Here is a 27,153-nt window from a genome sequence, read left to right on the forward strand (position 1 = left end):
GTACCCTTATACTACCATTTTTTTTTTTCCAATATCTGTCGAATACAAAAAATCTTATTTATTACGCCTAAAACCACACTGAAGAACCACAATAATTTCATCTACATATGCTGTTAATCTTCTCAAAAGGATATTCCACAAAATTTTGCAGGACGTGAAGAAAAAGTGATACTCCTCGAAAGTTACTACAGTTAGTCTTGTCTCCATTCTTACAAAATAGGTACAATTATGGACTCCTTCCATTGTTCTGGTACAATTTCCTTTTCCCAAACTGCAAGTACAAGCTTATAAACTTACTTAGGTAATGAGCTTCCGCTCTCTTATATTAATTCTGCTGGAATTTGATCGACACCTGGAGACTTGTACTTTTTCAGATTTTCTATCGCAATTTCGACTTCTGAAAGTGTGGGTACGGGTATAAATGGCTCAGCAGTTTCTATTTAAATTTCGTCCTGATCCTTTCTATTGGGCCTATATATATATTTAGTAGTTGTCCAAACTAGTTCTTCCATCTGTTCAGGACTGAATGAGAGTCTGCAAGCAAGACACCATTCTCATCCTTGATCAAGTTTACCCTTCCCTGATATTCGTTTTTAAATTCCTTTATACCCTTATATAAATCTCGAATGTTTTTATTCTTACTATTTGTTTCTACCTCATTTAGTTTTTCCTTCAAGTAACCTCTCTTTTTATTCCTAAGTATACGACTTGCTTCCCATCTTTCATTGAAATAATTATCTCTATTCTATTCAATTGGATCATGTAATAATTTCAATTTTGCTGTTTCCTTCTATCTACTACAATGGAACAATCTTCACCAAACCATGGTTTCCTTTTCTTAGTTTCATAATAACCTATGCTCTGCTCAGCTGCAAATTTGATATTATCTCGGATATTCTCCCACACGCTATTAACGTCTAACTCTTTCTCAGCTAAAGCAGCAAGCCTATTTGAAATATCGACCTCATAACGTTGCTTATTATTCTCGTTCTTTAATTTCAGAATATTGAATCTACTAATATTACCTTGATGCTCTACTCGCTTGGCTACTGATAGTCTTCCTCTTAATTCTCCAATTACCAAATAATGGTCAGAATTACATATACATATTCGTACACGTACATGCAGTCACAGACACACACAAACACGAGCTCACGCACATACATACATACGTGCATAGGTATAGAATTCAGAATGAATATATTCCTTCAACTGCAGAAACAATAGGACTGTTAACTTACAGAATGTACAGAAAGCAGAAAAATTATAAGACAAACTGAGAGAGAATAGCAGATCATTATTGCCACATTCAATGAAGCTCCTTCGCCATGTCAACACAAAGGAACAACAGCGTAACACATATTAACACCAGAACTTCAACGAGAGAATAATAATAATAATAATAATAATAATAATAATAATAATAATAATCTGTTGTGCTACAGCCCTTGAAGGGTCCAGACCGATCAGGCGGCTGCTGGCCTCACGTTCACATCCCGATGCAGAGGTGGACGATCATCCAATCAGAATGGAGATATCGTGTGGTTAGCAGGATGTCTGTTGGGGGATCTGTTATAGCGGGCTTTCGCAACCGGATTTCACTACCTATCGTAGCTCCCCAACTGCATCACGATGTTGGGTGGGCACTGGTCCCATACTCTGGCTGAAATTTCTTGAGAAAATTTCTTCCCCAATGAGGACTCGAACCAACGCGCATTCCGTAACGCGAGTCCTAGGTAGGATGCCTTAGATCACGACGCCAGGGTGCAGGACTCAACAACAGAATGTAAATGCTAATAAACACACTATTATCTTCATGCCAAGTACTAGTCCCAAAAGAACTGTTACGGCCTGAAAAAGCGATTTTCTTGCCATCTTTTCATAGGTTGACCAAGTGACTGTTTCTCATTTGGATGATACTTCATCATTGCCTTAGGGATCCTGGATGAAACCATTCTTGAGACGTGTTCCTTCCAGTTTAACTGATATCTGGAGATATAGTCCAGTATTGATGACACATTAAGTTCTTGAAGGATATCTTCATTTTTCTTTCGATCCCATTTAGTGTAACCAACTGTTTGGCGCATGAATCTCATCTCGCAAGCTGTTAGTCTGCTTTCATCTCTTGTCCTTATAGTCCACGCTTCACTCCCATAACATGAGACAGGTCGAGCTATTATTTGATAAAGACGAGTACGAGTGATTTTTATACTAATTAAGGTTTTAAAACTCTATTAATGATGCCCATTGATTTGTTGAATTTTACAATTTTCTCTGATAAATCCAAATTTTCAACAAATGAAAGTTTATATCCTAAATTATTAAACTCATTAACTATTTCCAAAATTGTGTTATTTAAACAAATTTTGCTTGATATTGGGAATTTACCACAAAAGGCCATTATTTTTGTTTTGTTAATGGATATTTCCATTGAATATTTCTGAGCTATTAAATTTAAATTATGTACTCTTATCTTCTTCAGTCTCTAATGTTGTCTTTTCTGTTTTGTATGTCAATTTCAAGCTAATTTTTAATCAGGTGGAAATACAGAGACAAAGTCGTTACTCAGAAGAGATCCCTATGCTTCACATCGAGAAGATAATCAACAATCTGGACAGAGAGTGACATTACAAGGGATGACTGTCTTGTGTAAGATACCACAATACAAAAACATGGCCGCCATCTTGACGTCCTCTGTATTGAGTGAAGTCAAATTTATTGAATGTTAAGGGAATGACATACGTACGAAATGGCACTAAAAATTCACAGGAATAAACTGGTGTGATGCATTTAATCCTACGCTGACTCCATTACAATTTATAAAAAGACAAACTACGTGAAAAATGACACTTATTAAAGAGAAGAGCACTGAACACAAAGCATTACGAAATTCAACGCAGTCAAGATGTCATGCAGTACTGTGACAAAGACATGAACACCATGAGCAGAAGCTGTTACTTATAATTAATATGCAGGGTGGACTGCTCAAATGCCCCTAATTTCAATTGTATGTGACTGGTGAACGGTGGAAGATAGAACTTTACGGTAAGGTTTATATGAAAGGAAAACTCAACAAGTTTCGAATCCTGTCGGTAGATGGTGCGCAGATACGGTTTATTTTCCTAGATTATATCAATTGTCAAAATGGCGACACCGCAGATGAAAGCGCAAACTGTGTTGTGGTGTGCGGAGTTTAAATCAATTGTTAGAGTTCAAAGGGAGTATCGGTGAGTGTTTAACCATGATGCTCCAACTGCTAAAAGCTTTAAAAAATGGCACGATACATTTTTAGCTACAAGATTGGTGTTGAAGAAGCATGGTGGTAGTCGTAGAACATCCGACGAAATGGTTGCAAATGTTCAAGCTGCATATGAGCAAAGCCCGCGGAAGTCATTAAGAAGAGCTTCGCGGGAACTTCAAGTACCAAAATCAACATTGCAACGAATTGTCCACAATTGTCTCAAATTATATGCATACAAAGTGCAGTTAATGCAACGTCTAGAGCCGGATGACAAACCCAAACGAGTGGAATTCGCCAATAAGATGATAAGACCATCTCGGTGCTGATCTCCAGATTTAACACAGCTAGATATCTTCTCTGGGGCTACGTCAAAGATAAAGTGTACGCCATCCCAGTCAGAGACGTTCGTGATCTTCGGGAGCGCATCATAGAGGCTATTGAGAGCATTCCAGAAGACATGCTCCAATATGCTTGGCAAGAAATCGTTCATCGCCTCGATATCTTCAGTGACAGCTGGAGCTCATGTAGAGATATGGTGATGTGCATATTATCGAAACTTATTGAGTTTTCCTTTCATATAAACATTGCTGTAGGTTTCTATCTTCAACTGTTTACCAGTCACATACAACTGGAATTAGGTACATTCAGCGGTCCACCCTGTACTCCTAAGTTGCTTAGTCTATTATACTCATAGTGTTGCAACTACTTAACATGTAAATTTGCGGTCAAACGTGTAGATAAATTTTCCACAGGAACTACAAATGATCATTACTAAAATGACAGACAGCAGTGTCAGAAAATCATAGGCAACTCACGTAATCAATCACATATTAATCTTATAAGTTACAGTGCGACCCAATGTGTTATGTGTTGATCCAGTAAACAGTTTACTCCCGGCGTGACTCCTCCTCTTTGCTTACGTCTTAGGAAGTGAAGGCTCTATAAAGTCTAGGTAGGTAGTATCGTTCGCCATTTTTATTCTTTCGTTGCCGAGCTACCATACGAGGAATCTATTTGCCACACCGTTAAACATTATCATGTCGTAGCTCCTATGATAATAAATCAAACGCACTGTAATTCATCAAATGTTTGAGCGGCAAATAACGTCTTCGTGTGCTTTCTGCGAACGCCAACGAAAGAGCCAAAATGGCGGGCGAATATAATAAGTATTTATGGAGCCTTAAAAAATGAATAACGTCTTCATTAGCGAATCACAAGACACACACGTTTAAATGTAGCCGACCTGCAATGCGATTGGCTGCCGGAAATTAGAGTGACGGGACTATAATGTACTGCATTAGACATGTGAAAAATGAGAAAGTATGAATGGTTTATAACATAAACTTGGAATAAATGTTACTGTAAACTCTATGCTAAATTAGAAGATGTGATCAACTCTCACGTGTTTATACGTGAAAGATACACAAAACTATGCGGTATGATGACAAAGGAGAGTAGGGTTTTATTTTATTGGGTTATTTTACTATGCTGTATCAACATCTAGGTTATTTACCGTCTGAATGATATAAAGGTGATAATGCCGGTGAAATGAGTCTGGGGTCCAACACCGAAAGTTACCCAGCATTTGATCATATTGGGTTGAGGGAAAACCCCGGAAAAAACGTCAACCAGGTAACTTGTCTCGACCGGGGTTCGAACCCAGGCCACCTGGTTTCGCGGCCAGACGCGCTGACCGTTACTCCACAGCAAAGGAGAGTAGGTTCTCTAGGCTATTAGTCTGACTAAGTCATCGTCATCATAAACTTCAATGTTTGGACCTAATGACCCATTCCATCTCCAGGACTTATCTGGTCTCTACATCGTTTTCTAGGTCTTCCAGGTGTTCTTCGTCCTACTGGTTTGTATGTCCACATTCTTATTGGTAGTCGTCCGTTGTCCATTCCTTCAACGTGTCTTAGCCAATTCAATCTATAATTCTCGATTTTGTCTGTTATGCATTCAACGTTTAATTGTTTACGGATATCTTCGTTTCGAATATGATCTAATAGTGTGTGTCGTGTTAAAGGTCTATGGATATCCATCTCAGCGGCTTCTAGTCTTCTTTCCTGTCTTTTAGTGAGGGCCCACATTTGCACACCATACAACAAAATTGGTACAGCTAATGTTTTATAAAATTTTAATATCGTGTCCACTCTAGCCTTTTCAGGTATTGTGCATTTAATTGTTCCTATCATCTTTTGGAACTTCAGAATTTTATTCCCTGCATCACTTGATTCTGTAAATGAAAGATTGCAACCCAGGTACCGGTAATTAAAGGAGTTAGTTTGTTCCAATATTTTATTATCTATTACAATCTTCGTTCTGATGGGATACTTCCCTTGAAATGGCAAAATTTTTCTTTTGTTTATGGACATCTTTAGGTTATATTTCTTTGCAGCATTACTCAGTGAAAATACAGCTCTTTGTAAATCATCCTCCGGTTTGGCTAATAGCAGCTGATCATTCGCAAATAATAGTGTGTTCAAAGGGGTTTTGTATATAGTAAAATCCTTATTTAAAGTATGCTGCCATTCTCTTGTGACATTGTCTATATATAAATTACGTAGTGTGGGTGATAAAGTTGGAATATTAAATTCTGTATGCTTTTCTATTAATTGTGACATTGTAAAAACGCTATCTATATAATCTGACTAAGTCTGTTGACTATAATTTGATGAGTGTATACCTTCTGTCATAAAGTAGCTAAATGATAAATGTCGCTAGAACAAAACAGATAGAATAACTTATAATATACCTCTAATATACATTTCTTCTCTTCCTCATCTGTGTCGTCACTTGTTTCTAGAGCCAGTGGGTCGACTTCGAGTTCCGTCTTGATCACATCCATCACAACTGAAAGAATAAAGAAATTGACATTGATTTGCAGAACATAAGCTGTTCTGAAAACGAATTATCTCGTTGTTACAAAATATGAGCTTTTGAGGCGAAAATAACCTACTATGTTAAGATCCATATAAGTAATCAACGATATTTACGTGGAACATATAACTCGCTCTACGAGAAACAACTTCTTCATGACTGTATGCACATGACACAATCCAATGAAGCAAAGAAAGAGTATAGTGTAGCTTTTTTCGGAAATGATACTAAATGTGATGAATGTTACTATGACAGGTTTGGTTAGGTTTGATTAGGTTTTTTATTATGTGATAGGTTAGGTTTGGTTTGATTAGGTGTGTAGGATTATGAGGAAGTTTAGGTTAGGTGTGGATATTATTACTAAGTTGGCAACACTAAAACCCACTGTTACATTAAAGATATGACGATATTATTCGTTCACGCACGACGATTTTCGTATATAAGTAACACGCACGACGATTTTCGTAAATAAGTAAGGTACGTATTTAGGGCGGGTTGGGTGGGCTTACAGCTCTCCCAGTGATCACGTCAATTTGTACTACTCAATACTTTAAATCCAAGGAATTATCAGGGTGTTTTATATTTATCTAATCATTAGTGGCTGGGACATAAGAAAGTGTTACCGCAAATCGATTGAAACACCCGGTATTAACAATATAGAACACACCATGACGTCATAACCTCACGTACATTAACATCTGAACATCTACTCACAGAAAACCAATTACCGGTACAGCTAAAGAAATTCAGTCACTCACATTCACCATAAAAACATCACTAAACAAGAAACACGAGAAAAAACTAAGTCTATGACATACCTGAAACATTAAGATTCAACTATATATTAAAACTAATTAACAGAAAAAAACAATCAACAACTACAAAGAGTCACAATTAAACACGTAATCCACCTACAAACGCTAAGAGTAATAATCGATGGTATATTCGTTATAGACAGGTACCTAAACAAGAGACCATGTAACTTACAAGTAAATGGAAATCAGTGCGGCAATATGTTGACATTTATGTACAAATTAATGTTGTAGATATTTGTTTTGAGAGTTATTGTTAAATATTCCTGGCATACAACATTAGCACAACTTTAAAACAGGACACTTTCGTAACAGCAGCCCGAGCACGCACAAATATCAAGAATGCCGTGAATGATTTTCTGTATTGTATTTTTGTTAAGTAGGTTACTTAATAACGCTGTATCAACTACTAGGTTATTTAGCGTCGATGAGATTGGTCATAGCGAGATGGTATTTGGCTACATGAGGCCGACGATTCGCCATTGATTACCTGGCATTTACTTTACGGTTGAGGAAAACCTGAGAAAAAAAACTCAACCAGGTAATCAGCCCAAGCGGGGATCGAACCCGCGCCTGAGCGCAACTTCAGACCGGAAAGCAAGCGCCTTAACCGACTGAGCTACATGATTACACAATAAAAATAAGAAACAAAAAATAAAAATAAATACAGTGGAATACATTGCATTAAATGTTTGCAACGCGTTAGGTCTGGCAACACACCATAAGATATTTTTCTAATTTACTTTTAAAAGAAATTGAAGTTCGGCAGCCCTTGACTTCAAGCGGCAGAGAATTCCAATGACGAGAATTGGCAACGGTGAAAGATGATGAATAAAGAGATGATGTGTGGAGTGGTATTTCTAGCGTGTTATCATATTCTGACCGAGTATTTAAGTTATGATAGCGAGAAAGATTGTGGAATCGGATAAATAAGTAAGAGGGTGCAGATGTGTGCAAAATTGGGTATAAGAGAGATGGGAATGTAATTTTCTACTCTCATTTACTGAAAGAAGACGAAATGTGATCGTAGTAGCGGACATTACAAATGAAACGAACACACGCATTATCAACATGTTGTAGTTAATGGGATAAATTCACCCTAAGATCACTAAATAAAGCGTCACAATACTCGAAATGTGGCATAAGAGTCTGTACAAGCGTCTGCTTCAATTTATCTGAATAATGCTACAATCTTTTTAATGAGTGAAGAGTGGAAAATACTTACTTGCATATGTGTTTGATATGCGTGTCTCAGGTAGAATTTATTCAGAATTTATAAATATTAAACATGGTGATCCGCAGGGGTCAATTTTAGGTCCATTGTTGCTTCTAGTTTATATTAATGATTTAGCCTTGACCATAAACAATTTATCTCATGTACTTTTATTTGCGGATGATACAAGTGTGATTATTTGAAGCAAACAATACGATCATTTTATAACCACTTCCAATACAGTGCTGAATCTAATGAATAAATGGTTCCATGCAAATAAACTAGCACTTCATGTTGATAAAATCAGTGCAGTCAAATTTAGTACACACAATAGTGCTCAGGTTTCCTACAGTATTCGATTAAATGGAACTCATCTCAAAGAATCTACAAGCATAAAGTTTCTTAGTTTAGAATTGGATAATCACTTGAAGTGGAAAACGCACATAGAATGTATTACTCGTAAAAGTGCACCATATAATGTAATGCTATAGACTTAATGATTTGAAAGGTACGCTGATAGTCTAAAACGTGCGAGAAAACAAGTAGGCTTAAGGAACAAGCAACGCATTAATTATAAAACCTTTTAGCTCCCAGGGTGACCAACACGTAAATTGTATCCCCGCCAGTCTCTCACCTGGATATCTGTCAAAATTTAAAAACAAGTAAGACCCACTCAATATATCTAATACAGATGAAAGCAAAATATTAACGCAACTACTTTAACTATCTTGATTAAAATAATAATAATAATTCATCCACATCATCTGCTCTAATTCTGCAGTTGATGTGCCTTGTTGTTGGCAACCTGTATAGCTCGATGAATAAATGAAGTTCATCAAGGAGACTGTGGAACTGCTTGCATATTTAAAATAATAATAATAATAATAATAATAATAATAATAATAATAATAATAATAATAATAATAATAATAATACCGGTAATATAGTACCGTATATGTAAAATAAGAAAAATTCAATGTGGTTATGTTGACAAGATAATTCTTACATTCTACTTACCAATTAGTTTCATGTTCCGTAATCCACTCTCCACTAAACTAGAATATATTGTATGTACCGGTACTTTATCTTCTTTTAACTTTATGCCTCTTCTGAAATGTAATTCTTAATTTATAGATGTCATCTCTTTTTGGCTATTTTCTTAAATTTTTTTCTACCTATGGCAGGCACCAGTATTATTCCCCAAAATCCCACATTGAACCAATAAATTCACCTTTTGGAAAGAATAGGCTATAAGTTTTCGGTAATTTTAAAGATACGATGAAAAAGTATCATGTCATTGATGGTGACACTACTACCGAAAAATGAGTATTTAATTACAGTTATACTCTTAAATCTCTCTTTCTTCTATACCAGTACTTACTTTTTTCCCTTTACTCCTATATTTCTCTTCTCACGTTTTCTCTTCCTCTTCTTCGTCTTTACATAGCTTACATACATATCTACAATTACACTCTGATTATATATTATACCAGCTACATTACTTTCTATTTACTCATCACTGCCAACGTTGGGATACGGTCCAATTTGTCCGATACATTAGCCATTAAGCCAAGTTACAAATAAACAGTCAAAATGACCTATCTGTAGAATTATTACGACTATTTCTATGAGAAAAATCTATAAACAAAACAGATGGCAGTGTACGTAGTACCAAATAGGTCGAGAGCTTATAAATTCCTTCTTACTGATAGTACTATTAGTAGCAGACGTAACTTCCATGAATACTTGGAGTAGGGAAGCCAGTACTAGTGAAACAGTGCAACGCGTAGAACTATCGCCATCTTAGGACCAGGATAGCATAAATACAAAAAATTGCTAAATACCCCATTTAATATTCGAGACTCTTTGGATTAGATTGCATTGCATTACGTTTACTGCGAACAGTGTAAGTGTATGATAAATAATATATTCTTTTAAATTAACATGCAGCGTAATTGAGTTTATTTTATTTCTGTTAGCCTTACTACCGCATATCAAGTTACGGTCCATTGCTTCTAAAATCAAGGACTGAGATAGCTCACGAAATATTAGCGTATTGATCGTTACTCTATTCCAGCGGTGGCGAAAATGTAATCGTGCGCCGAGCCACTGTGTAACCCGCAACGTGCATAGCACCTATAGAGGGAGGCGGACATCCGAAGGGGAAGTGAAGCAACTGTCTGACTTATTAACGGATTTTAATTTTCCTTACGTCAAGCACTTAAATATAATTTTATACAGTACAAGGCTACAAACTAATGTTTAGTACGTGTAACGAAGAAAGAAATGAACAATAAATGAACAATATCACAACCTAAAATTAACTGTCTTCTGAATGTCTCTGCGACGAAGTTTCAGAATCAAGAATTATGTCACTTACTGCCAGTCGTAGTTGATCACGAAAGTATTTGTCTGTCAGTCGTGATCTAAATTTGATTTTTACTATTTTAATTGTTGGAAATAATTTTTCACAAACGTAAGTTGTAGCGAACATGGCTTCAACAGAGCAAGCGAAAGAACGAAGCTTCGGATATTTATTTTTTGGCAAAGATTTGAAAGTTCAACATTTGTCAACTACTTACATCTACTTTTCATTTGACATCACATAGTAAATCCGTGAGTTCAAATTGAAGAGCTAACCGCATTATTCGTACAACTACTGAAAAAGGGTCGACGTACAGAGATGATAATGATGATGATGATAAGAACAACAATAACACTTAATCTTTTAATGTTTCATCAGTAACATGTAGTATAATGCCGTTTTATGTTATACAACCGTTTTCCTCGTAATACTTGTGAACAAATCATACATTTAATATTCTCATTATATTGACAGCAAAAAAATGCGTCCTTCCATCCTACTTGGAACTTTCGTACATGGTTTCGAGAGAGACATATTATGTATGCCACTCGCAGGTCAGAGACAAATACAAATGGAATGGAGTTTGACTCCAGTGAGTGAGAGGGTTGGAGTTGCTGGAAGTTAGAAACAAGCGAAATGCACAGCTGTCACTGCGAGCCACAATGTCTCGCGAGTCACGTTCTCGCCATGGCTGCTCTATTCTGTCATTAACATGTTACAGTTTCGCGCGTTTTATTATGCAGCTGGCATCTGTATTATTTTTCTTGTCCAATCTATTTTCATTAGTTAAGCTGTATTTCCTCTGAAGACAGAGAGTAGTTAAATTAATTTTGCTTGTGATATACTGTAACATTAGTAACATGAAAATGTATAAGTAGGGAAGAGAGGATGCTATCCTTATATGGGTTTTCCAATAAGTAAATATAAAATATAAGTTACTACCATTTAAATTTATATCTATTAAGTTATTTCAAAAGAAGGTACTTATTATTTTTGTAGTATTACACAAGGAAGTTACGTTGAAAGACAATGTCTTAACTGTCTTCTGCTAACACAATATATTACGATAATAATTATTAGTATAAAGTATAATGTTACTATTTTGCTAAAATGGCCATCAGTTCTAAAACAAATCTTTTCATTATGGGGCCGACAATGGCTGTCTCAGTTCCTAGCAACGTGAAAAGTAAACCTGAACTTAATTCTGATCAAGAGAGGACTAGAACGAAATTGAATTCTATACTTGGAGAAATTCCTTAATTAAACTTAGTACACGATGAACAAAAAAATGAAGAAGATATATTCTGAAACCAGGTAAATTATTAAATCACAGCCTCCAAGAAATTTTACAATATATTTTGATGAAGAAAGTCGACCGAAAATTTTCTCGTCTTTCTGGAATTTGGTTAATGTTGGCAAACAACGCCTCTCTATTAGGCCTAGATCGCCGCAGGACGTTTCAGTTCGCAAATCTTCGGATGTATTTTGTTGTTCATTGTAATGCCGGTAACGAAACCGAAGAAGACGGAACCTTGCATATATAAGGTACTGGTGTGTATTCATGTACTTTATTTTCATTCATAACCAGACTGTACTTTGTTTATGTCCTCAGTGTGTGCCCAGTACCGAGTGTGTAAAAGCTATAGTCAATGCTTGCATACATTGATTGCTAAAGTACACCGGTTCCACCTTCTAATTAGGCCTATTTCTTTAATTGATATTGTAGGTACCAAAACGTACTCAGAGAACTACTGTATCATCTAACACACGTAGACAAAATACATTGAACTATTATCTTTTTAAAGATGACAATCGCATTCAAGTGTGTCAAAGATTTTTTAGAGCAAAACTAAATGTGAGTGAAATGTTTGTAAGGACAGCCTTAAGGAAAAGAAATACTGTGAATCTGAAAAAGAAAAGGCCAAAGACATGCTTCCGAACATAAGAACAGATGACGCAAGGGAAATAATACGTGAACACAAACTTATTTCCTCCAGTCCCTTCTCATTACTGCAGGAGAGATTCAGAAAAGGAATATTTAAGTGATAACCTGTTACTATAGTAACGTGACAAGAGTGACATTTATTAGAACTATTTCGTGAATAAAATAAAAATGTAAATAATCCCTAAAATTCTCTCACAAAATGTTAATAATTGTATGTATAATTATGAATACTTTACCCATTCAGACACTGTAAAGTCGAAATAGATGAATAACGATTACTGAAATAAAGAAATTGAATGTTATTCAGTAATGCCAATTGAGAAAAGCGAAATACAGGTTTAGAAATTTTAATTTCATGTACTGCGCTTTTCTCTTGTTATAACAGAAATACATTTTCATTATCTGCTGATATCAAAATTTAATTTACACATTTTATAGTATAACTACAAATAACCTGATTAATACATTAATTAAATGAACAATTTTTATGAGGGAGTGTTATTTTCTTTAGACACAATGAACATGGAATTAGAATATGAAGATGTAGATGTGGAAGTAGGATTTCGCACTTTATTTAGTCAATGCTCATAGATTTACGTGGGAACAGTTGGTTGGCGACACTGACTATACAAAAGGACGACCATGTGATAAATTGATTGTGATAAATCGAGCTGCATAAATTATCGCGATATATGACAGTGATTGGTTGAAATTCAAAATTTCGTTACACTTCACTGGCCGAAAATGGAATCACGTCATATAAACGAAATAGTCCATATAAAATATGCATGACCTATATGTGGACTAATGTAACCAGGACAAGTATACGTATGAAAAGAAGTGGCTCTACGGGCAAATACTATGAACCAACTTCAATATTGTTTTCCTTCCACGCAAGAAAGATATGTGCTATGCTTGCTATATTTATAAAACATGAATGATGAAGAAAAAGAAAGGACCACCATCGACACTTGAAGAACAAAGATCTTGCCAGAAAATATATGGATGATGCAAAGAAGAGAGCTCTGGAAAGCAAGGTGCATTTTGTTAATTTCGACTTAGAGGGTATGTTATTTATTATCCTTCAGTTAATGCAAAATCCCTGTTTTATAAAAGGTAAATGGTCATATATAATTTTACAGTCAAATAAAGTTTATTGTTATTGCTTGCAAGAAGGTATGGTGAAGAGGGGTTCCAATGAAATAGCATCTTGTCTATTTAAGAGTATAAACAATTTCTCAGAGGATAGGAAATTACATACTGTAGTAAGATTTGCATGCAAAAAGAATCCTTATGAAATTGTTGAAATGGACAAGAATCAGTTTTTGATTTCGCTGAAATCAGAAAACACATTGTGTCCACATGTTTTTGTGTTTCACAAATTAGTTCTTGAAAACACTGTGGCATATAATTTTTGCGCAATGTAGATTCGGCCCGCACCCTTTTGTTTGTGTATTTTTCTAAAGGTACCCGAAGCTGCACATTATTCAAATTCCACAACGGAATGTCGAAACCCGCTAATCATAAAAACAATTCTTTGAAAAAATGATTCACTAGAACTCAATTGTTCACCCACATTGCTTTTAATCACTTGCTGGTTTAACTTAAATTTATTACTAAACGTCTCCTTATGGCGCGTTGTATTAATAGGCTGCACATTGTCATTTTTTCTTCGCAGAAACACCCTTTTCACACATCAAACGAAATAAGACACTGCCATCCTCACTGAAATTATTACTTCCAAGCTTATTTATTCATTTGCCTAAGAATGCTGATCGAGAGGTTTTTGTGGATGGCATTCCTTATCTACAACAAGGAGCAATCTGACACACTTAATTGACCAACACGTGTTGCACAACTTGCACACTGCATCTTGGAACTAGAGGATTTCCACACCTGTGGAGTAACGGTCAGCGCGTCTGGCTGCGAAACCAGGTGGCCCGGGTTCGATTCCCGGTCGGGGCAAGTTACTTGGTTGAGGTTTTTTCCGGGGTTTTCCCCTCAACCCAATATGAGCAAATGCTGGGTAACTTTCGGTGCTGGACCCCGGACTCATTTCACCCGCATTATCACCTTCATGTCATTCAGACGCTAAATAACCTAAGCTGTTGATAAAGCGTCGTAAAATAACCTACTAAAAAAAAACTAGAGGATTCACCATCTATTCACATGACATAATTCTGAAAACGCGAAAACGAATTGACCTGCCTAGTTGCAGAATCTGGCGGGAAATCACAAGGTTCTCTCCTAATTAGAACTACTCAGTATTATTTCACAACATACTGGATCATACCCTAGCATTTTCTTACACATTCGACTGAAGTTAATTTTCTTATTAGCCAATTAAAAACACGGAATCAGTGATAAATGAGTGAAATATGAAATTAAAAAAATTACAGTTTTGGGTAAAATATGCTGTTTTAATTAAAAATCATAAAATAAGTAAGCAAAAACGTTTTCCTGCGACGTAAGCATTTATTAGCACCAATGGGTAACTTTTGGTGTTGACCCAGAACTCATTTCACCGGCATTATCACCTTCATATCATTCAGACGCTAAATAACCTAGATGTTGATACAGCGTCGTAAAATAACCCAATAAAATAAAAGCACCAACAAACATAGTTAAAATTGCTGATCTAGGTGTGTCTTACAAAGTATAACCTTACTGCTGACCTTTAAAAGCGTGGAAAAGAATATGCATTTTGCTTAGAAATGCGGTGTTTAATTATAATTAATTTAGCAATTCATTATCACAAATTGTATGGTTGTTTTTTTTACTTGGTTATTTAACTATGCTGTATCAACTACAAGGTTATTTAGCGTCGATGGGATTGGTGATAGCGAGATATTTGGCGAGATGACGCCGAGGATTCGCCATAGATTATCTGACATTTGCTTTAATTTCCATAATAGAGCTTATGGCATCAAGATCCTCATATAGATAAATATTTCCCATTCATTTCGCACTGCAGAAAGTAATTAGGTGCATGGATTTTAAGAGTCCTTGTCTGTGAGAAGTACTTCCAATAGTGGTTGCACAAATGCGCGGAAATTGGCTGCGAGATTTTCCTTCATGTTGAAAAGTGTTTTCACGAGTATAGCATTTGAAAGTTTTTCCACCTATTTGCATGAAATACGTATGTTATAATATATTCGGTACTTGAAAATTTTGTCTCAGGTATTGCATTTCTATGATATTCGGACTGTGATTGCGTGTAAGGATTTTGAGAGATTATGACTCTGAGAAGCATTTCCCACAGGTATGGCATTTGAATAAATATCTGTCCGTGTCCATGCATTTAGGAATTCTAAATCCTCCAAATTTCCACGAACCCTACCAACAAGTATCGCATTTGAATATATTTTCGCCCGTGGACGCGCAAATGGTTTCTAAGGCCCGTAACACACTTAAAGAGTTTTCGCTAGCGAGAAATGTGTTGCGCGAAAGAGGCGAAGAGCCTTCCTCCACACACTTGGCGAGTTCTCGCTATCACAGATCACATCTTGGTATGATCATCTATGCACTGCCCTCATGCAGAAAGCATTTTTCTGAATATAATAATCACTCGTTGGAGGAAATATTATAGGTTATGTATTTACGTATATTGTAGTACTTACAAATTACGTACGAATGCTATGTTGAATCTGAGTATTCAAATGATGAGGAATTGCAGTTACATGAACATATTTTGTTAATGAAAAGAAAAAGTAGGCCTAAAATTAAAGCCAGAAATATCTGAAAATCACATTGTATCTTACGAAAATAAGGGCGAGTTTTGGACAATGGTTTCGATTTGAATGATGATACGTTTAGGCGTTATTTCAGGTTCAATGGACCACAGTTTTTTTTTTTGCCATTCATGAGAAGACAGAATTCTTTGCTATATTCTGATTAAAATTACGTAATCTGTTAAGACATATAGACACATTATTTCATATGTTTAATCAATACTATTAAATCTCATGAAAATAAAATATAGCCCTATTTATTTTGAGATAATCTGATACTTGTCTCCAGATTTCTTCTTTAAGTTACGTGTTTTTATAGTTTTCATTCCGTGTATCACATAAATAGGCCTACGGGTGACATCGTACAAGTTCGATAAGTTTCTGACTGCAAATATCAGTCATCTTTGCTGATTTTCAAATAAAAACAATACAATTCATCGCCACCTGTGATATCTTCTTCTACATTCAATCGTCATAAAGAGTATAAATGTCAAACATCTTTGATAAATGTGTCAAGAAAATTCGCTGAGCTACCGATTCCAGCAACAAACTCGCGCGAGGTTTTCGCCTGGAACGAAAATCACTTCCAGTGTGTGGACGTCCATTTGAATCCATGTTATGATTTTTTTAATTTTCTCGCAACACATTTCTCACTGGCGAAAACTCTGCAAGTGCGTTACGGGCCTAAGAAAGGCAGATTCCAATAATATTTTCCCCTTAGGTATTGAATTTCAAATGCTGTTTGCCTCTATGCGTGCGAATATGGTTCGAGAGAGAGCCCGAGTATGGAAAAGTTTTCCCACAAATTAAGCATTTGAATGGCTTTTCGCCAGAATGCGTGCGTAGGTGAGTTGTAAGAACGCCGGACTGTGAGAAAGTTTTCCCACAGATATCGCATTTGAATGGCTTTACGTTAGAGTGAGTGCGCATATGGATCTTAAGGCCGGCCGATATGGAGAAAGCTTTCGCACAAATGTCGCATTTAAATGGTCTTTCGCCAGTGTGCGTACGTACATGAACTTTAAGCTCACTCGAAGTTGAAAACATTTTCCCACACTCGACGCATTTAAATGGCCTTTCGCCCGTATGTGTCCGTATGTGAATTTTGAGATTTCCGGACTGCGCGAAATCTTTCCCACAAGTACAGCATTTGTATGGCTTTTCCCCAGTGTGTGTGCGTTCATGAGTTCTGAGATAACTAAGTTGTGTGAACATTTTCCCACAGGTATTGCATTTGAAAGGCTTTTCGCTTCTGTGTGTAAGTATATGATTTCTAAGGCAAAACAATTTAAAGAAACATTTTCCACAGACATCGCATTTGAATGTCCGTTTGTCGGTGTGACCACAAGACTGTGAATGCAAATTATCCTTTCTACGCAAGTGATCGTAAATCTCTGAATAAGGTGCACTGTCGGATGATGAGTTCTCAGAGACACAGTTTGCCAGACATGTGTGTTTCTCTTGATGTGTTCGAATCCTGTCAGTGTACACAACGCTGTAACAAAAAACATCCCCCGTTAGTGGATATTGCGATCCTCAGGGCAGAAAGAACAAACAAAATCACACCAAATGGTGCAATGTAATAAATTCTTCTATTATAACTCATCCTGAAGAAAATAAGTGTGGACTAGAAAGAGAGGAAGCTGTTTAGTAACCTAAATATGAAACAATAAGTCAAAGTGAGGATAGCAGAAGAAATCTCTGAAGGAAGTGAAATAGGGAGAGGAGTTCAACAAGGATGCCCTTTATAATCTACTCTGTTCAACATCTACTGGAGGATTTGGTGACGAACTGTTTTCAGAACATGGGAGGGGTAAAAGTAGGAGTAAGAATAAAGTGGATATGATTTGCTGATGATATGGCGCTTTTAGCAGAAGAGCAGATAATACACACATCAAAATTGTCTAAGGAACAAACAAAAAATTTGAAATATTGAGAAAATTGACCAAGTTACAACACTGAACGAAAGTGAATATTAAAGTGATTGCAAATCAAGCTTTCAGGTATAACTACCTGTAAAATTGATATGAATAATTTCGAGGGAAAAATTGTTCCGGGGCCGGGTATCGAACCCGGGACCTTTGGTTAAACGTACCAACGCTCTCCCAACTGAGGTACCCGGGAACTCTACCAGACCCCGATCCAATTTTTCCCTCTAAATCCACAGACCTGAAAGTGGGCTGACAACCGTCAAGCAACCAACATTGGGTGCACACTAACTCTGTGTGACTTAAATTGTGGTTTTCTGTTAACGAACAATGACGTGTATTATGCAAATCAAGCTTTCAGGTATAAATAACTACCTATAAAGTTGATTTGAATAATTTCGAGGGAAAAATTGTTCAAATCAACTTTACAGGTAGTTATACCTGAAAGCTTGCTTTGCATAATACACGTCACTGTTCGTTAACAGAAAACCACAATTTAAGTCACACAGAGTTAGTGTGCACCCGATGTTAGTTGCTTCACGGTTGTCAGCCCACTTTGAGGTCTGTGGATATAGAGGGAAAAATTGGATTGGTGTCTGGTAGAGTTCCCGGGTAGCTCAGTTGAGAGCGTTGGTACGTTTAACCAAAGGTCCCGGGTTCGATACCCGGCCCCGGAACAATTTTTCTCTCGAAATTATTCATTAAAGTGATTGTCATTTGTCACTCTACTAGGTTACCATAGTAACCAACGTTATTTTGTATTGTTGCATTCGAAAGAATTAAATTAGTGTGTTTTAACAGGGAACATATGTAACTAAAAACTGTCTAAAATCGTCATTTAAACCATCATTAGATGTTTAAGGCAACTGGCATAATTGAAGTGGCGGAACACAAGCTGATGCTGCAAGGGCTCCAAATACGGGAAGAGGTGTAATTTCAAGACTGTGGAGTCGTTATGAACAATTTGGCAGTCCAGAAGAAAGGCACGAAGGAAAACCAAGGGTTACCACTGCAGGACAAGACAGATTTCTGTATCTTAAAGCCCTGAGAGAAAAAACTTCAACTGCCAGAATGTTAAGAAGTGCCTTGCAAAATGTAAGTAACGTAATTGTTTCAACTCAAACTATCAGAAATAGACTGCATGAAAGAGAACTTCATGCCCATCGACCTTCAAGGCGTCTAGCTATTCGTCATGGAAATCCAGCACGTCGTGTTTTGTGATACCCACAACATCAAATTTGAACAGTGGATCAATAAGGACAGGTCCTCTTTACAGATGAATCACGCTTCGGTTTGCACCCAGACTCGAGAAGAGTGCTCATATGGAGGCCACTAGGTGACGCAGAAAGGCTTAGGAACGTACAGGAGATCCACAAATTTCAAGGAGCTTCTATCATCGTCTGGGGAGGAATAATGACCAATAGAAAGACGGCCCTAGTTATTGTAAGAAGAACACAGCGAGTGTATGTTTATATTCTAAACATTTTGCAACCTTTGTGCTTCCGATCGCTGAAGAGTAGGGGCCTAAATTCCTCTACATGCATAATAATACCAGAGCACATGTTGCCGGAGTGTTGTGTCAATGGTTTCAAACACACAATATTCAAGTGCTATAGTAGCCTGCGCAATCTCCTGATCTAAACCCCATAGAGCACCTTTGGAATAACCTTCAAAGAAACGTTTCGGAGGATCTAGGCAACAACCAGTGCCTTGATCAGGTGTACTCTCGGCTTAGACGTCACTGATATTTCTCAAGATGAGATTTTCCATCTTATTTCGTCAATGCCAATCGCCTTAAACATTGCATCATGGTTTAAATGACGACGTTCTTCCATCATTAAAACTATTCTTTACTGTTTATTGCTATTTTTCACGGTTTTTAGTTACATATGTCCCCTGTTAAAACACACTAATTTAATTCTTTCCATTGCAACAATACAAAATAACAATGTTGGTTGCAATGGTAACCAGGTAAAATGACAAATGACTAGTACTTTAATATTCACTTCCGTTAAGTTTTGTAACATGGTCAATTTTCTTGATATTTTAAATTATTTAGTTGTTCCTTAGACAATTTTGATGTATGTATTAATGGATATGCTATTGGAGCTAAATGACAGCTGTAAGCAGTATGAAATAAGGATAAATGCAAACAAGACGAAGACAATGGTAGTCGCAAGAAAAAAAGGTAAGCTTGAGAATTCTAAATGAGGCAGTAAAGCAAGTGAACAGCTTCAGATATTCGGAATCCACTATAAGCAGTAACAGGAGCTGCAGCAAGGATGTCAAAAGGAGGACAGCAATGGCAAAGGAAGCTTTTAGTAGGAAAAAAAGAGCACTTTCTGCGTACCTCTGAAAAAAGAACTAAGGAAGAGACTAGTGAAGTGCTTCGTGTGGAGTGTGGCATTGTACGGGGCAGAAACATGGACATTACGACGAAGTCAAGAAAAACGAATAGAAGAATTTCAAATGTGGATATGGAGAAGAATGTAGCGTGTAAAGTGGACAGTCAAAATATGAAATAAGTTTGAGTTGGAGAGAGTGGATTAAGAAAGGCTCATGTTGAAACTGACGAGAAAGAAAAAAGGGAACTGGTTGGGTCACCGGCTGAGAAGAAACTGCCTACTGAAGGATAACCCTGGGAGGACTGGTGAATGGGAGAAGAGTTCGGGGCAGAGAAAGATATCACATGATAGAGACATCAAGATATATGGATCATATGAGGAGACTAAGAGTAAGGCAGAGAATAGAAAGATTGAAGATTAGAGAATGCTGGGTTTGTAGTGAAAGACCTTCCCAATGGGCAGAGCACTTACTATGTCTTATAAACTGATAAGTAAGCATTTTGAATTGACTGCCAAGGAAAGAATTTCAATCCTCTATTATGTGTTGATATTCCATACCATCGATACTGCAAATCACATTTCATATCATGAAAAAAAATCTAAATAAAATGATTGGAAATATCTTTGTGCGAATGAAATGCATTCTCCTAAAGTTCTATTGTAACTATTATTTGTATATTATATCTTGGATGAACAGCAACAAATATAAATGCCACTAGAGAGGAAATCAAACGCGCAATAAATATGGGAAATGCCTGTTATTATTAGGTTGAGAAGCTTTTGTCATCCAGTCTGCTGTCAAAAAATCTGAAAGTCAGAATTTATAAAACAGTTATATTACCGGTTTTTCTGTATGGTTGTGAAACTTGGACTCTCAATTTGGAGAGGAACAGACATTAAGGGTCTCTGAGAATAAAGTTCGTAGGAAAATATTTGGGGCTAAGAGGGTAAAGTTATAGGAGAATGGAGAAAGTTACACAACGCAGAGCTGCACGCATTGTATTCTTCCCCTGACATAATTATAGGAACATTAAATCCAAATGTTTGAAATCGGCAAGGCATGTAGCATGTATGGGCGAATCCAGAAATGCATATAGAGTGTTAGTTGGGAAACTAGAGGGGAAAAAGACCTTTGAGGAGGCCGAAATGTAGATGGGAGAATGATAACAAAATCGATTTGAGGGAAGTGGGATATAATGATAGAGACTGGATTAATCTTGCACAGGATAGGGACAGATGGCAGGCTGTTGTGAGGGTGGCAATGAACCTCTGGGTTCCCTAAAAACCATTTGTATGTAAAAGTAAGTAATATGTATATTATTCTCCTATCTATGGGGGTGAAAATTTTGAACCTCCTGAAAGATTGCAGATTTAAATTGTTAATCTTCAATATTCCATATTATTATGAATATAAATTTCAAAGTTTATTCACTACTTTTGTTTTGTCCTGCACAACCAATTGACTCTTCTATATTTTTCTATATTTCATCACTAATGCTACCACAGCCAATCGAGTAGAGATGGTCGAATTATTAGAGGAGACCTCGCAATTGTCTTGCTATGCGTCATGGTAATACGTAAGAATAATGCTCTACGTCACTGTTCCCTCCAACCAGCGAAACAAGTTCAAAATGAACACGTCCACCTACACTTACCTTTCAGTCGAGAATTCAGATTCATCTGTCGTTACTTCCAGCATAGACTCCTCTTTCACTGCAGACACACCAAGTGACACGTCCTGCAATAATGAATATAACAAATAAGATGGTGTCATTTCTGGTGTAGAAATAAACACAAGGTGTATCCTCACCTACAGAGAATGAAATTAAATTTGTCAGCCGAAATAAAGGCTATAATAAATGTGATCATTAAAGCCCGGATTTCTAAGCAAAATGCATATTCTTTTCCACGCTTTTAAAGGTCAGCAGAAAGGTTATACTTCGTAAGATATACCTAGATAAGCAGTTTTAACTATGTATGTTAGTGTTTATAAATGCTTATTTCGCAGAAACATGTTTCTTCCTACTTATTTTAGGATTTTTAATTAAAACAGGATATTTTATCCACCCATTTCACCCATTTATCACTGATTTCCTTTTTTTTATTGGCTAATAAAAAATTAACTTCAGTCGAAAGCGTAAGAAAACAATGCTAGAGTATGATCCAGGATGTTGTGAAATAATACTGCGTAGTCCTAATTAGGAGAGAACCTTGGGATTTCCCGCCAGTTTCTGCAAGTAGGCAGGTCAATTGATTATCGCGTTATCGTAATTATGTCATGTGCATAGATGATCAATGCCCGAGTTCCAAGCTGCAGTGTGCAAGTTGAGTAATACGCGTTGTTTCAATAAGGTGTGTGAGATTGATCGCTGTTGTAGTTAAGGAATGCCAGCCACAAAAACCTCTCAATCAGCATTCTTACGCAATGAGTAAATGATAGGTATATATAAATTAAGTTGTAAAAACTGCCCCATGAAAAACATCGGAACTTTCGCACTCGCTACAATGAACACAAATCAGATTTCAAATTTAACCGAAACAAATCCCAATTCGCTCAACACCTTATAGACACAGGCCATGAATTAACACATATTAATGGCGCTTTAACCATTGTCAAATCATTAAATAATTATTCTCAAATCTATTACAACAGAAGAATTTTTCATTGCAAAAGAATTAATTTCAGGAACCCTAATAAATAATGAACAACTTCCTAATATACATAACCCCCTATTTAATTTGTTTAAAATAAATTACAAATGTAAACCCGATAATATCTCCCGTAATACCCCTCCAACATACCTCCCCACCCTCTTCACCCATTTAGAACATGTAGTGCCGCATATAAATTGTAAACTTGTTACGTACTTCAGTTGAGCTGCACCTTTTCACGCAATCAACATCAGTCACTCCACGTCACAAAATCAATACCAAGCCTTCAACGCTACACGTATGTCTTCATTATTTTACGCAACATAATGACTCGAAAACAAAATTATAGCTTGCTTAATATTAGTAATACGTGGGGTGTAACTTTAATAGTGGCAACACTGCTGAAAAAGCGAAACGAGACAGAGTTAATTGTTGTCCCTTCTACCACATATTAGTCACTGTCTGCCCTCCTCCCCTCTAAAAGGACTCTTCCGTCCGAAGTTTCTCCTCTTAATTACAGCTCTAAGCGGTTGTGTTTTGCCATGTTTACAAAGCAGGAACAGCGATCTCGGCTCAAAATTCAATCTGCCCGTGGTCGTACAGCACGACAATGTCATGACAGTCTTGTTGAGGCATGTGGAGAGACGGCGTTAGCATACAGGACTGTGGCGAGGTGGGCTCGAGTCTTCAACGAAGGGCGTGACCGAGTGGAAAACATGGCTCGGCCGGGTCGTCCGAGTGTCAGTGAAGAGTAAGTGCAAGATGTTTCCGCGTTATTAGACAACAATCGAAGACAGACGGTACGTGAGTTAGCCCAGGAGATAGGAATATCGAATATGACTGTGTTTTGTATTCTAAAGAATTGTCTAATGCAGGATAACGCAAGGGCGCACATGGCACACTGATTTGTACCGTTGCTGGGGTGGGAAGTGGTTTTCCATCCACCACATTCACCGGACTTAAGCCCCTGTGATTCTGGCTACATCCCAAAGATGAAGGAACCATTTCGTGACGAGATTCCGGACCCGATATTCTACACGCAGTAGGGTGGTCCATCAGAAACCAACAGAACAGGAGCTGCTACAGGGCTACTTCCACATCGCTGACAACTTGTTGTAGACAATGATGGGTATTAAATTGAAGGACTGTAGAAGTTTCACAGATGTATCACTTGTGTATTCGTAATAAATAAATAGTTGCAATTAGTAAAAAGTTACAACCTGTGTATTTCATTTAATTGCAGTTCCTAATGCTTCTTAACTGACCTACATAACAAGCAAGCAAGACCTCGTATCATCTCATGATGAAGATTGCAACATTCAATATTTGTTTTAATGCATCACCTGTCATATTGTAATACCAAATATCAGTTTAGTATCATTTGTACATACTTTTAATTCATTATTTCAGTAACTGGCATATGTAAAAATCTTGCATTCACAAATATTAAGTGTTCATATTTGATACGTATCGTATTTTAACCTCATGATCTGATGATGATGATGATGATAATAATAATGATAATAATAATAATAATAATAATAATAATAATAGTTTTATTTTCCCTGGCAGAGTTAAGGCCATCAGGCCTTCTCTTCCACTCAACCAGTATCAAATCACATACAGAAAAATACATACCGGTATACAAATATTAACTTAAAAAAATAATAATACTAATACTAATAATAATAATAATAATAATAAAAAGAGAGATTGAATACATATACACAATCAGTATTTACTTAATAATAATAATAATAATAATAATAATAATAATAATAATAATAATAATAACAATAATAATAATAATAATAATAATAATAATAATAATAATAATAATAATAATAAAAAATAAATATATTTAAAAAAAAGAGATTGAATACATAATCACAAACAGGAAAATATATTCTAGTATACAAATATTAACTTAAAAAAAAAACAATTAATACATCTGAATACAATCTCACAACTAAAGAAATAGTACAATTAATATGATCAGTACACGAACATTACATTGAGGCAATGACAATTACCGAAATATTAGTGTAATGGAAAAATAATGACTGTATAAAATAATAATAATAATAATAATAATAATAATAATAATAAATAAAAATTATACCTAAAAAAACTAATTCTGTGCATTGAAAATATGTCTAAGTAACCTAATTTTAAACAACTGAGACTAAGACTACCCCTGATTTCCAGCAGCAACGAATTCCATGAGCGGGCCATGGCTATTGAGAAAGAACTTGAGTACAGAGATGTCTGATGACGTTGTATTGATACAAACAGATTTCGCTGTGAACGTGTATCACCATTATGATATGAAGCTAAGAGAGTAAACCGAGAGGCAATGTAGTTTGATGTGAAATCATGTATAATTCGATATAGCAGGCATTTTTTACTGAAATCGTTCATCTAACATTGTTTTTAATGTATTAAATTTGAGAATAATTCTCTGTGTATTAAGATAAGCTAAAAAACGACAGCAATACACTTAACACATAAAAGAAATAAGGGATAAATGCCATGGATATAGTTTTACTGTCCTCATTGTAAACTAACATTCACTCTTACTACAGCTGTACAGATAAGGTTTGTGAGAAACAGAATACAAATAGTAAATTGAAAAGAAGTGCCAGCACACCCAATGAGCTCCACTCACCTCGGGTTCATACTCCACTACAGGAAAGTTATTTGGCAATATAATTTCCTCGAATTTTATCTCTCGATTGTGATCGTAGCTATCGTCCACACATTCCTCCTTTATCCTAGTCACGTGCAGATCCAATAACTTCCATTCCTGCAGAACAAGGGGGTATAATGAATGAGTAATACAGGGTATTTCAAAAGTAAGTTCAAACATTAAACTACTATACATATTACAATATTTGAGATAAGGGAAGAAACAAAAACATCACAGTGCTGGGTAAAGAACGGTGTTTACAAAACATTGGGAAGATATGCGCCATTCTACTGTTCAACGTACAGCATTCTGTCTGCGACACCATGCACGGCATTTTGGAGATAATGTCTTGGAATATTCTGCAGTCAAATAAAAAAAAATTGTACTATAGAAATATTCCAGTAGACAAGAGGGTACAAAAATGGTCTTACATCTGGTGAAGGATTTTCCTCTTCCTTAATAGCGTCATCACATGGCTGTACTGCCAGAGGGTCGACCTCGGGTTCCATTTTGATAGCAGCCATTACAACTGAAAGAATAGTGTCAGAAAATTACCCATTTGCTGTTAATATAGTTATATCGTGCTATAAAAAAGAGTGTGTTCTATGACAGTAAAATTTTTTAGTAGCTTCTTTAAGAATATAAAAAATCAAACTGGAAACATAAGATCATTTGGGACTAAATTTAAGAACAACCTAATTTCTAAGGCCTTTTATTCTGTAGATGAACTTATGACATTTAACAACGGTGCATGAATATTTCTGTCTTGTATTAAGTTTCGATTTTAATCTCATGTGTTGTACGAGCAGACTATATTGTAAAATTCTTCTATCTTACAATTAAACTACAATATGACTATAATTAAGACTTTGTAGTACGCCTACCATTCAAATTTTTTTGACATGTTTCATATTGTATGTATGTATGTATGTATTTATTAACACTACAATTGGGTATACACCCAGTAGCAGTGATATATAATATACACCAATACCATTACAATTATTTCTAACTATAAATAAATAGATGCAATAACCCTAGGACTTACTTACATATGGCTTTTAAGGAACCCGAAGGTTCATTGCCGCCCTCACATAAGCCCGCCATCGGTCCCTATCCTGTGCAAGATTAATCCAGTCTCTATCATCATACCCCACCTCCCTCAAATCCATTTTAATATTATCCTTCCATCTACGTCTCGGCCTCCCTAAAGGTCTTTTTCCCTCTGGTCTCCCAAGTAACACTCCATATGCATTTCTGGGTTCGCCCATACGTGCTACATGCCCTGCCCATCTCAAACGTCTGGATTTTAAGTTCCCATTATGTCAGGTGAAGAATACAATGCGTGCAGT

General features: G+C 36.2%; 1 protein-coding gene and 1 long non-coding RNA gene across 7 annotated transcripts in view; one reads left to right on the forward strand and one right to left on the reverse strand.

Annotated features, from left to right (window-relative positions):
* Window positions 1-27,153, forward strand: part of LOC138691745 (uncharacterized) — a 400,261-nt gene that overhangs the window by 255,271 nt on the left and 117,837 nt on the right. The window lies entirely within an intron of this gene.
* Window positions 1-27,153, reverse strand: part of LOC138691740 (zinc finger protein 239-like) — a 77,927-nt gene that overhangs the window by 20,936 nt on the left and 29,838 nt on the right. For 2 of the 6 annotated variants that reach the window (XM_069814052.1, XM_069814059.1), the window contains 4 exons: window positions 26,233-26,330; window positions 25,781-25,918; window positions 22,116-22,198; window positions 5,997-6,094 (listed from right to left, as the gene is read on the reverse strand). In XM_069814052.1, the coding sequence (XP_069670153.1) occupies window positions 5,997-6,094; window positions 22,116-22,140 (123 nt within the window). In that variant the 5' untranslated portion in view covers window positions 22,141-22,198; window positions 25,781-25,918; window positions 26,233-26,330. Of the gene's footprint in view, window positions 1-5,996; window positions 6,095-7,108; window positions 7,231-8,158; window positions 8,791-12,608; window positions 17,683-22,115; window positions 22,199-25,780; window positions 25,919-26,232; window positions 26,331-27,153 lie in introns of those variants that run through there. The other 4 variants (XM_069814058.1, XM_069814057.1, XM_069814054.1 and 1 more) reach the window with 3 other exon arrangements.

The sequence above is a fragment of the Periplaneta americana genome, chromosome 16, assembly GCF_040183065.1.
Source record: "Periplaneta americana isolate PAMFEO1 chromosome 16, P.americana_PAMFEO1_priV1, whole genome shotgun sequence".
Lineage (NCBI taxonomy): Eukaryota > Metazoa > Arthropoda > Insecta > Blattodea > Blattidae > Periplaneta > Periplaneta americana.